Genomic DNA, 12,703 nt, shown 5'->3' on the forward strand with positions numbered 1-12,703 from the left:
TACACACATCAATATAATCTAGAAGACGTATTTATTGCGAGACACTTTCACAGAAGGTGAAAAAACTCCTAAAATCAACTAAAGGCAATTTTTCAAAAAGCATTTACTGAAACTAAAACAATATGTTACAAAAAAAAACTACTCAAACAGTCTTTAGCGCTTGATTCCTAGATTATTTTTATGTCTATACTTAAACTCACATTAGATGTTATTTAACGATATTTATTAATTATTAAAATTAAAAAGGTAATACAAAGTTTGTGCTAAGGCGTTTGGAAAACTTTCAACAAAATATGATGGAATTTTGGTAGAGTATAAGGGATTTTCAGCTATATTATTATCTCAATATTAAAGAAACAGTTTATTACAATAAAAATATGAAAAGTGAAAATATAAATTATTTATGATTAATAATAAAAGATGAATTGACAACACTACTAAACTAAAATTTGTTGAAACAGAAAATTTTATTTTTATGGTAGGTTCAAATTAATGAAAATGCTGTTAATTTTTTAGACATATTTATTAATTATAACAAGTATACTTAAACTAACGTATATTTATATCTGATATTTATACTTTTGTTCTAACATTTTCATATAACTATTTACTTCGCAATGCAAACATTGTGAGCCTTTAATCCCAATTTCACCTTTGCATTTAAAGCATACAAATAGAACCGACGAGAGAACGACGTGCTCCTAGCGCTTTTTTTGATAAGAAAGCTGCTGCTTCAGGTAAATAACCAACATCATGATCCAAAAATAGCAAGAACAGCAGGGATCTCCCATAGTTCCCACAATTTGACGCATGCGTACACAGACAACCCACGATATCATTATCTAAAAATAAAAATCACATCAAGGGATTCCCAGAATTTTCAATTCAAGTAAATTAGAATTGACAACTTATTTACTAGCTTCCACTTTTTTGAAAATTCAAAGTTTATGTTTTTTTGCTTTTTAACTTTACCAAGAAGTGATTAACATCGCAATTTTGAAATGATTAAAATATTGTTTTTGCACCAAGACACACAACTTTTTATCTGTAAATTTGCAAAATAAGTTTTAATGCCAAAATTTAGCTAAAATGCGAAACAAATACATAAATAATACATGTTTCATTGAGTTTTCCACTTGAAAATAAGTTTTACTTCGCGACTTTTTATTGAAATTTCAAAAATTTTACCCCTACTTTTTTAAGGCACCGTGACCAATCCGCCTCTGCTCCACAGTTGTCTACAGGACAACATATTAACAGCTTTTGTTGCTAAACTCTAGTAAAAACTAGAGTTCTATAAAAACAGCCAAAATTCGTCACCAAGTAACATTTTTATTTATTCTAATTAAAAAAAATTCAGTTATTACATGTCACTCACGTTCTAATATTTTTTAATCCAAAAATCTTTAAATGATGGATGTAACTCGACTCAAACGTAACATAAACCGCGATTTTTCGGAAGTAAGTAAAACTTTCAAGTTATTGAAACGCTGATAGTATATTATTACACGAGTTTTATGAGACGTCCTATAGTGGCACTCCTTGGTCGTGCTCCAATAGGATGAGTTCCACAATTAAGTCTTGTAAAATGAGTGTAATATACAATATTTTCTACTTCCTATTTTTTTGTTTTTGTTTAATTTAATTTTTCAAAATCTGTTGAAACTATTTCCTTTTAATTTTTTTTAATTTTAATTAAAAGTAGTTGCATAAAAGTTCTCTTTGTGAAACTACTAGTAGAAATAAGTACATTACCACAAAATTGTGGTAAAGCACAACTACATTCAAAAAGATTCATTCGCTCAGAAAATAAACAAAAAACGAATAATGTGTAGGAATTTATTGAAAATAAAACATCCCAAAAATTGAAAATTACCACAACGAAACATTTTTATCCAGATAGTGAGCGATGAGTTTATTTTTTATAATTGTTTGCTTTTTTTTCCCAAAATTTGCCATGTGAATTAAGTAAAGTTCAGTAAAATTGTATTCGACCAAAAACTCCTGATCGTTCTGTTCAGCTATTCTCCGACATTCCTTGAAAACTAAACGAAAGTTATATGGAAATTTTTTGACAAAATCACGACACTGTTCATGACTCATATCCTCAATACCGATCCGAGACCGCATCCAAAACCTTTCATAAGGGTTGTAATGCCTAGGATAACTATCTGCGGACGATTCTAAGTCGGCTTCAATTTGTTTTAAATCGTAGTCAACAACCAAATAATTTTTATAATTCAATTGGCGCAAATTTCGCTTAAAGTGCCTTTCATTGGCTTCCTGGAAATGAGTTTTCAACTTCGTAGCGTCTTCACACAAAGTTTCTTTTGTCGGCTTAACTTTTGTATCAAAACTAAGTTTAACAGTTACAAGTTTCCGTCTGTTTAATTTTTCCCTGTGTTGTTCTTCTTTGAAGCAAGTAAGTTTTTCGACAACCCAGTCCTCGTTAGCTCCGCCATTAACAACTTCCGGTTCGTTAACAAGTTGCAAAAATTTGATTGGTTTCAATACGTGCGCTAGACTATCGCTGGAAAAATCTCTAGATAAAATTTCCAAATAATCGCTTTTAGGCAACTGTTTAGCATAATCCAAAAACGGAGTGAACGTAACCGGAAATTCGATAAAGTCAGGGACGTCAAGATAGTTTTTCAATTTTTCAAATAGTTGCTTGTAGTTATCTGAGGTCGAGTTCGGTTTTGCTGATGCTGAATAATCTTTTCTTCCAAGTGCACTTAACGCTAAGTTTACATTGTTGAAATTGTTCTCGTCGTGAAAACTTGTGGGAAAGTGCTGATTATTCATCACCAAGTCCCTATATTCTATGTATTTAAGCCAGTCGATTATGTTAAACATTTTAGGTCTAACAGCTTCACTATTATTTAAAATATTCGAGTAGTTTGCTAAATGAAACTCTGTGACATCGTCTAATCCAAATAATAATTTGAGCACAAAGAGAATAACGCTTAAAACGCGACCTTCGTAATTTGGGATTTTGCCATTTCGTTTACGAAACGACATTTTAATATCAGCCCTTGTGATAATATTTTTGGCGCAATCGCAAATCTCACGAGGCAAATTCAACTCCCCACAATAGCGTTCACACAACTCAATTAAATTAGGACACGAAATATAAAAATCAATTTGTAATAAAACCGACATTTCGGCAGCAATTGTTCGAAATGGTGCATTCACAAACATTGTGTTTTTCTTAAAATTACGAAAATTGAGTGTTTTATCGACGAAATCTTCGGGAAAAAAATGACTGTAATAATTGAAACTCAAATGCCCCTCTTTAATGAACCTCAAAATGTCGCTCAGTTGCACCTTGCTTTTAGTAATAAGCAATCCTAGGTATAAAATAGCGTAAAGTTTGTTTATTGAAAGTATGTAAGGGCTAGCCCGGTATTTCCCCGAGATTTTTCTATAACTCAACTTGTGACATTTTAAATTTCGTTCAAAGTCCCTTCGGTGCTTACGCCAGTGGTATTGTGAGCTTTTAATCTTTCTCAACTCTTTAGTAGCATAAATATTGTATTTGATAGGTACTGCATTTTTAGAACTTTTCTCAGAACCTGTTTGCAGACTTGTCAAAGTTTCATTATGCAGTGAAGGTGTCTCTTGAGACTTTTTACTGAATTCCTCATATTGAGCCTTGGCTAAAGCACGCTTTCTCTTGACCCTTTCATGCTTCAAAGAAGTTGAATCTAAAGATGTGACGTCAAGTTCGCTTGACGACGATTTGTTTCGCTTTCGTTTCTTCTTCGCCAGTTTTCCATACACAATTTCTGCGTCCCTATAAAAAAAATGTATATATAAAAATTTCAAAAAGTAACACAAACACTTTAGTCACAGCTTGATGCTAATATAGTTCAGATGTCTAAGCAATGCAACAATGAATAAAAAGTTAAGATAAATTCAGTTATCCAAATCCAAAAACTTCTGCACTCAAAAATGGAAATAGTGAAGTTTCAAGTAACTACATGGTATTGGTGTGGTTGGTTGTATTTTGAGTTGTTAAAAAGTTGTTTTGAATAATGTTTTATAAAGGCACTTGCTCCTTTTGATCAGCAACAAAAGCAATAGATTTTATTAAAGGCATTGGCAACTTATTTTACCTTTTTTATGTTTTAACGGAAATTCAAAATATCGTTCGTTCTGTATCATTAGGTTCTTTTCAAAATTTTATGCGGTGAGAAATAAGCGAGATAATCACTTCCAAAGGAAGAAATCATGACGTCACTACCGTCTCTCATCATAGAAGCCTCTTATCACTGAACCCTCTCAATCACCAAAAACTTGACAGATATTTGAACATACGACTTACTCCTTTTATTAGTACGTTATTAAAAGAAATACTAATATTTTTATTTTTTGGATCCAATCAATGTGTTCTAGTTACTTGTTATGAATGTTATGAATTAAATAAACAAGGTTTCTCAATATAATAATTATAATATCCCAATATAATACGCTTTTCAAAATATTTACTCGTTATTTAGTATTTTTATTCTGGATATTATTATAAGTCGAAAACAAAAGACAAACAAAAATAAAACCCCAATGGAAAAAATGTGTTGTAACAGAATTAAGAAGACTGCTGTTGCCCAAACATCTGAGTATCACTCTTGTCTCCAAGAATTGTAATGAAGATGAAGGCCACATTTCGAACGCAAGCATAGAAAGCTCAATTAAAGTTAATTGCGCTGTTAAAAGTTAACAATGCGAATAGACCAACCAAATCGCCTCAATTTGATCATGTGTTCAGTTAATCACGCATTTATTTAATTGCGAATTAAATTTTTATTTTAAGTCGACAATTCGAGTTAAACTTAACTCTTATCATAACATCATGACTCAAAAAAAATTTTAAGTTAAAATTTAATGACGGTTTTTCTTGCAGGGTCCATCAGATTCTATTTTCATAATAAATAATGTTTGTACAAAGCGATCGAAAAGTCCTTCTATCAAGTAATGAAATGAAATGACGTATGTCGGCGGAACTCAAGCCGAATGTCAAAAGAAAAATGTCAAAAAAATAAAGCAACTTAATTTATTGTTGGAATACAGTTTTGCCCCATAGACACCATTTACGGGTCGTGTAGCGTTCGGGTGTTATTCGTGTCACGATTTCACGGCATCTAACAGTTTACGTTTGAGGTAATTTTAAAAGTTTAGGATAGAAAATGATTAGTCTGCACTAAAATGCAAATTAGGGTTTCTTCGGGTAAAGATGTTTATTGTTCACTTCGTCACACTTTTCAAAACAGATGTTGTCATGAACAGATATGGGGCCTAAGCCGAAGCAAGTCCGAAGAAACCCTAATTTGCATTTTACTGCAGACTAATCACTTTTGTCCCCAACTGGATTGTTGGCATGAAATATTACTTTAGTCAATCTTCACTATTTCGCTTGGAAGATAATACATACTACACCTGGGAGGGAACTTCTGAGATTGGTCACTTTGAAACCTCTTTATCTCCCAAACGAAGAATAAAAGACCTACTTTTTTGCATTTTTGTCATCTCTATTGCTGTAACCACCAGCACATTTCCGGTGGGGAATGAGTTGTGAGCCACGCTGTATATGAGCGTCATATTTTGCCATGTTTATCACATTGCTTGTAATATGTAACGATGTTAAATCAACCAAGATTTTGGGGCTTTGGATGTTACCTAAACTCATTGAAAAAACTTTCATTCCCTTAGTTTAAACAATAACCTATGTAAACAAAGAACTACGGCTAACGAATTTCCCAATGTTAAAATGGCGAAAGTTGAGATGAGTTACCTACAATAACTAGTAAATTATTATGCATATTGATATATAATAGTATATTAAAGTATAACTGGATGCTAAGGTCTTTGAAACACGCGCGATTTTATAGATCAAGTATTTTAAAGAATACTTTACGTAATTTTTTTTTACTGGTACTCTTTGAAATCATAAATATTAATATTACAAAAATTGGAATAATGTAATGTGGAACATAACACCTTTCATTGTCATGGAATGGGCTCGTCCCGCAAATCGTAGATTTTGTTAATTAATTTTAATTTTATATCTAATGAAACTTCAGAGAAAATCAACACAATTTCTACGAGATTTGCAATTTGCAAGAATGTCTAAAAATGAATTTTAAGCCACCATGACGTCACAGGCCGAGAACCGCCCACTAGCATTTTGATTGGTTCACTAACCTGACGTAACAAAATAACGCGTATCCTAGATGCAAGCGCAAATCAAAAGTTAGGTTATATTCATGGTCATATAACGTTTAGTGTTTTTGAAAGGGGAGTATATCGGCCTACTACGTCACCCGATCAAAAACTGCTTTTTTGGCCTTAATACTAAAAATCTATTAAAATAAAAAAATAAGGGTAACGTAATTTTTTATGAATTTTCCAAAAATGCATTTAAAAAAAATGGGGGACGAGCTCATTGATGGTCATTAGAAAGATACCATATATACTTGGATTACTGATGTTGCTATGGGCACTTTATACACGCTGCAGTGTTCCTTAAATAGGTAAAATAGATTACCAATAATAAAACGTTATTAATTACAGAAAAGAAAATATGAGTATTTTATTTAAAAAAATATTCTATGGGTATTTGAAGTTCTCCAGCATTTTGGACATTGCTAATCTTCTTTAGAAAATTAATAAGAAATAAAAACAAATGAAAAATCTAAGCTCTTTGTCTTTCAAATAGTAAATACCCAAAGAATTGGTGATTCAAAACTACAGAAAAAATGACAACAGAACGCTTAGGTATATTTTTTGAGGTCAACTAGGTCACAAATTAAAACTTCCTGTGTTTCCGTGTCGTTCTGTGTTAAATTGAACTCTAGTGGCAAATTTGGAGAGTGTTACAGATACCGAACTGGTTCTTGTACCAAAAATTTATTTGAAGTAAATATTAACTTCATTTCATTTCGAGTATATAAGGGTTTATCTTTTAAAATAAAAAACTTTCTCGCACCTCGAAAATTTCACTACACAGGTATGCAGCATAAAAAGAAAAATGAACAATTTCAATTTTCTTTTATCAAAACAACACTAAAATATGAAATCAATGAAGAATTAAAAAAATGAAGTTTCTTGCTTTATCAAGAAAGAAGGAAGACAGACACGACAATGTAAACACAAAAATGGTCCAACTTTAGGTTTTTGTAAATTTTTCGCTAAAACGTCTTTTTCATAATGAAGGAAACTTCAAATCCTAAAACGCCTTTCTGATTCGAATTTAGCAAAAAATTTACATAACAATCAAGTACCTCTGATGGCTTTTTAAAGTACATTTCATTCCCTTACGTTTAATCACCGTAAACTGTAGGTGATTTAAAAAATATAAAGAAGTTAAGAAAACATTCTTATGTAGAAATTTGTGCATTACAATTCTGTGATTAGATTACAATTTTTATTTAAACAATTTTTTTCTAGTTCTTACCGATTTAGAATAATCTAAAAAAACACTTTATTTTCGTTTTTTCAACCCCTTCTCGGGGGTTGAAACAAAAAAATTCTTGACGAAACGTTTTTTCAGAGTAACTTACATAAGTACATAAAAATGCAAGACAGGTACCTGAATTAAATTAAATAAGACAGACAATTCTTAAAACAAACTTTTACTTACATGTTGCTACAGACGGCTTGCAATTTCGGTAACTCATCACGGCCCAATTTGAAAACTTGCAATTTTTCCAAATAACGCATCCACAAGAGACGAACGACCGCCTTCAACTTTTTATCAGCCCCCAAATTTATAAGTTCATTCGTAAGACCAAGAAGAATGTAGTTGTAACACTCCCAACTTGTTATTTTATTCTCAGTCTTCGCTGTCTTATCACTTTGGATTTTTTTAGTCTTTAGGCGAGTTTCGGGGGTGTATTCATCGTAAACGTACTCTTGGACCTCCTGAGACTGAATCTGACACCCGCTGCAGAAGTAGAAACCAGCTTCTTTGTAGAAATCGACGCCACCGCACTGCTCACACACTATGTCCTGCATTTTGGGGCTCACACGTGCAAGTATGGGGTTATGTCGGACAAACTTTCGCAAATTATTATTAACCAATTAACCACGCAATTATAATTATACGAGAGTCTTATGTTTGCAAACTTTAAATAAACAAATTAGTTGTAGTCGACGTACTATTATTGTGTTTTAGGCGGTAAATTTGTAGGTTATGTTTGTTGACAAGTAACGTAACCTTACTTTTCGTATCAAAATCGAAGACGATTTAACAGCAAATATTGCAAAAATGAGTGATTATGATGAAAGTTTTGACGAGGATGACGATGATTGTGGTATTTTGAAACAAGCACTTCATGTGGAGTTTCCAGAAAACTTTAATCCCAATAAAGTGCCCCAAACCGGTAATACATTTTCCACTTTTATAAGAAAAAAACTGTAGAACTAGTATTACTTACAGGTGAAGAATATCTACAGCACGTTATTTACGAAAGACGACAGTGTAAAACTTGGCTCACTGCAGATATTGACAGAAGCAAATTTGTAAATCAACAAACTTTGAAATTGGAAGTGGTAATTCACTTTATTGTTAATTAATTTCGGCCACAATTTATCGATTTCAGGAAAACCCAATTAAAGGAGCTTCCTCATTGCTTCCATCCAAAAAATGGCAAACACAAAAAATTGATGAATTTACAAGTTTCCAAAAATTCATTTGGTTTAAAATCGAAAAAGAATCAACGGTGTCATCATTTAACGAAGAACATTTTTTGGAGAAAGTTCAATCAGAGGATCCTCAATTTTCGGAGCTTACAGCCTACACTCAAGCCGCAAAAATAAGGATGTTTCAAATAATTTCAAAACATGTAAGTTCAATACCCAAGGGGGAGAGTATAGGAAAGAAAACTGGAGCTTGGATTTATGCAATTTTGACACTCTTAGAAAAACCCTTAAGCCCTGATTCATGCTACACTTTGCGTGAGTTCGCCAAAAGGTGTTTAGCTGTAAGAGCCAACTTGGATGAACCTGCAAGTGAGGAGTTGTATAAGCCGTTAAATTTATTCATTTGTATAATAGCCAGGTTTTATAATCAACTAGATTTAGCTGACCCTTTCTGATTAAAAACAAAAAAAAATGTTTAAGAGTTTTATTCTAAAAGCCAATCTTACATCCTAAAAAGTTGTTAAACTCGCTATTCACTACTTGATGGCGCCAGCAATAGCCACCTTTGCGACTCTTAGCTGTTTCAAAACTATGAACACGCCAACGTCGCAAAATTAGCTGTAATAAATTATTCATTCATACACTTTAAAAAAATAATAGCTAATGTATCGTTGTGGGGAAGCCCCGTCTTCATTTTTTTATATTTGGGCTTGTGAAGTGATTAAGTGCAGTGGCGTACTGAGCAGGGTTCAGTGGGTTCCGCGGAACACGGGTCCGGGCTTCGATGAGGCCCGCGCGGGCTTAATCTTCCATTTCCGAATTACAATTTACAAATTTTAGAAAACTTAAAATCAGAATTTTTATATTTGCTGTTAAAATTGTGTTGACTAAAAAATTGTTATGGCTGCTTGGGAGTACCAAGATTTGTCGACCACTTGTCCCAAAAAAATTAATAAAAACATTAGATTTTCTTTACGTTACACATAATAGGGACTAAAATCAAAATCCCCAATGTCTGTAACACTTCGTTGAAAATGCTCTTTATTTCTTTAGTTTGAAAACGAATTTGTTGGAATTTGTGTATCGTCTCAATGTGTGAGTGTATGCAATTATTGTGTGTGTGTGCCATATTAATAATTATGTCTTACAAACATAAATCGGGCAGTGCCAAACGCAAACAAAAACTCGAAATTGAGGGAAAAAAGAAAAAACTACCGAAAATTGATACATTTTTAACAAAAAAAGTGATGTGGCTAGTACTCAAATTAGCACACGGAGTACACCTGATCCAGATCCGTCTACTTCTAGAAAACATGAGGATGGTACAATTAGCTATTAGTTGTCGATTATACCAATAAGAAGTCGATAATGAGTAATAGAACATATTACAGACCGTGGACGTTTTACTTCAGATTTGTCAGACGCAGATAAGCATTTTATTGTTTCAAATAGACCTTCCAGACCTCTCGGCCCATTCCAAAAAGATAAAAATAATATGTAGAAGTTTTTAAAATTTTTATTATGCATTCATTCAGGAATAAAAACTGATAGCATGTGGTTGTGTTATTCCAAATTACTTGATAAATGTTAGTGTCAGCCCTGCTGGTTATTTTCAAAGCAACAAAATGGTCTAAGTGTAGGATTTAACAATTGGATATATTTAAACCAAGTAATTACACGACATGAAGAAAATTATGAACATAGTTAGTGTTGCATAATACAATGTGTTTTTTAATGATTCTCATCTAGTCGTCTGTGAAATTCCCATGTAAAATCAGAAATGCCCCTTTATAGGATTAATGACAGGCATTTAGACACCGAATATTACCATTCTCCATGGAGTGTTATGCTAAAAAATGAAATTTTTTATATGGATTGCCAACAACAAAATAGGCGACCCATATTTTTTTATTTTAACCAAAGCTCTACCGTTTTTGAGAAATATAATTAAAAAGGTGAAAATTCCTGGCCTGACGTCAGCAATGTTCCTTTTTGAATCAGCCAGTCACAGAACTTGAGATAGAAAACTGGGCCAACAAAGATAGCTTGAAAGACGTACGTTTTTTCTTAATTTCTACCTCTGTTGTTTTACATACGACTTCAGATGTGCTGCAGGAGCAGTCATTTTACCAAAACACAAACTCCTGCAAAATATTAGCACACAACACAGTCACAATCGACAACGCACGGTTTTGACATTTGTATGTGCCGTTTACCAACCCAAACGTAGGTCGTAGCGTTAATTGTATGCAGTGAAAAACATTCTTTGTGAAAGACTGACGAATCATTTCATTAAAGACATTGCTTACGTCAGAGCGCGAATTTTCTATTATTACTAAAAAAGTACCGATTTAAAAAAACTCAGACCGATATTACTAGACATCATTTTGTGTCTACTTTCAGAATCTGCAATTTCCAAAAACTTTTACTTTCGAGTAAAACACTCCATTGACTCTGAAAATCAAAAAGTCATTTCTGAAGAAATTTCAGTTTAGAAAAAAAAACTGAAAAGTGTCATTGATGTTTCACTTTTGTTGGCTTTCTGTAACATGTCCTTTCATGGACATAGTGAAAATATTAATTAGAAAATCCGGGAATGTTTTTATTTATTATACTTAAATCTTCTCTCGAAATATGATCCTGTTTTATGAATTCTTTTAGAAAATAGAACTAAAAAATCTATTACTTTATCTAAGTCTAAGTCCAACTATACAAAATGAAGTGATAAATGTATTCGGTAATTCGGTTAAAGAGGAACTGGTATGCTATTAACAATGTGCTGACATATACTATTTTTTTTAATTTATTAAATAAAAACACATAAGTGGCGAGCTTAGAGGTAAGGGCGTCTACGTGGTGAGACCAGTTCAGTCTATTATGTATGTGAATGTGCATTACGATAATTTAATGTAATTTATAATGATTTGAGTTTAGAGTAAATAATGACACTGCTCAAACAAAACTTTTCTTTAGTATTGAGGCGCTTTTAACGTGCAAGAGACAATGATATGCAAGTTGGGGATGTACTCGGATGAAGATGAACTAATGCAATAATGAAAGCAATAATGATATAATGTGACTTAACTTTAGTTTGCAATATGTCTAAGGATAAACAAGGTGAATCCTGTAGGATTGATTCAATTTATCGATCACCGTTTAGCCCAGTCAAATTAGATAAATCGATGGAAATTTTTTTAGAGAATTGGAATTTTTTTTAAACGCTTCCTTTACACTTGGGTAGATAAATATCAAAAGTCCTAGAGGGTGGTGGACGAGCTTGAGGAGGGAGAGAGGGTTGAAGATGACATTTCTTGTTTTTTTGCTTATGTTTCGGAAACGATCAGTCATCTTATCAAAATTAAATCTACAAAATGGTCATATGCATTTTTCTCGTAGGACTAACCGTAAGCGAGCTTACTAGCTTCTGAAGTTTGGAATCTACATAACACTGCGTTTATTAAATATTAGTAGTATCATAAGTATTTATATGGAAGTAGTGTGTGAGGAGCGTTTACCAACTATCCTAAAGGAGGAAAATACTTTCTTCTCTCAGGCTCTCCAATTAAAGGCTATAATTTAGTATGTGAGGATGACCCAGAAGATTTGATAGAATGAACTGTTGGACTCAATGCTTTCAGTTTATTACAAAAAAACGACTCTGAAGACTTCACTGACCTTGATGTCCCCCCTTTCGCCTCTAATGAAGTGTTGGAGCCAATAAATTCAGTTTTTTGTTAGTTTTTCAAATCACAAGACATTCTCTTTTAAAGCATATTTTTTAAAATGATTATTTCTTTCCAGACCTATATCTCTTATGGTTAGTCCTACAAGAAAAATGCATAGGACTTTTTTGTAGGAAATTTTATCTGCTTGAATTTTGGTTAGATGATAGGAGTAATCGTTTCCCAGATATAAGCAAAAAATGTCATTTTCAACCCCCTCCCCCTCCTGGAGCTCACCCTCACCTCCGGGGACTTTTGATATTTGTTTACCCATGCCTAAAGAAAGCGTTTAAAAAAATTCCAACTCTCTAGGAATTTTTTCACCGATCGCCTTATTTTTG

The 12,703-nt window shown here is 32.7% G+C and overlaps 2 protein-coding genes across 3 annotated transcripts; one reads left to right on the forward strand and one right to left on the reverse strand.

Annotated features, from left to right (window-relative positions):
• Nucleotides 1-504: 504 nt before the first annotated feature.
• On the reverse strand, nucleotides 505-8,013 carry TAF1B (TATA box-binding protein-associated factor RNA polymerase I subunit B). 2 transcript variants are annotated; one of them, XM_015983365.2, is made up of 3 exons: nucleotides 7,640-8,013; nucleotides 3,576-3,796; nucleotides 505-842 (listed from the first exon to the last, which is right to left on the reverse strand). In XM_015983365.2, the coding sequence occupies exons 1-3, from the start codon at nucleotides 8,011-8,013 to the stop codon at nucleotides 661-663; spliced, it is 777 nt and encodes a 258-aa protein (XP_015838851.2). In that variant the 3' UTR covers nucleotides 505-660. The 2 variants fall into 2 exon arrangements, with proteins under 2 accessions (XP_015838851.2, XP_008199650.2); XM_008201428.3 differs by lacking the exon at nucleotides 505-842 and having other exon boundaries at nucleotides 1,826-3,796.
• A 234-nt stretch (nucleotides 8,014-8,247) lies between these two features.
• Nucleotides 8,248-9,114, forward strand: Gem2 (Gemin 2). The gene is made up of 3 exons (XM_008201429.3): nucleotides 8,248-8,381; nucleotides 8,438-8,550; nucleotides 8,601-9,114. The coding sequence occupies exons 1-3, from the start codon at nucleotides 8,267-8,269 to the stop codon at nucleotides 9,093-9,095; spliced, it is 723 nt and encodes a 240-aa protein (XP_008199651.2). The 5' UTR covers nucleotides 8,248-8,266; the 3' UTR covers nucleotides 9,096-9,114.
• Nucleotides 9,115-12,703: the final 3,589 nt, after the last annotated feature.

This window comes from Tribolium castaneum, chromosome 2 (genome assembly GCF_031307605.1).
Source record: "Tribolium castaneum strain GA2 chromosome 2, icTriCast1.1, whole genome shotgun sequence".
NCBI lineage: Eukaryota > Metazoa > Arthropoda > Insecta > Coleoptera > Tenebrionidae > Tribolium > Tribolium castaneum.

Coding starts and splice junctions, on each gene's coding strand:
- TAF1B (XM_008201428.3), bottom strand. CDS start 8,013: ATGCAGGACATAGTGTGTGAGCAGTGCGGTGGCGTCGATTTCTACAAA. Junction 3,797..7,639: donor CAAGCCGTCTGTAGCAACAT/GTAAGTAAAAGT, acceptor TTTTTTTTATAG/GGACGCAGAAATTGTGTATG.
- Gem2 (XM_008201429.3), top strand. CDS start 8,267: ATGAGTGATTATGATGAAAGTTTTGACGAGGATGACGATGATTGTGGT. Junction 8,382..8,437: donor CAATAAAGTGCCCCAAACCG/GTAATACATTTT, acceptor TATTACTTACAG/GTGAAGAATATCTACAGCAC. Junction 8,551..8,600: donor AAACTTTGAAATTGGAAGTG/GTAATTCACTTT, acceptor TATCGATTTCAG/GAAAACCCAATTAAAGGAGC.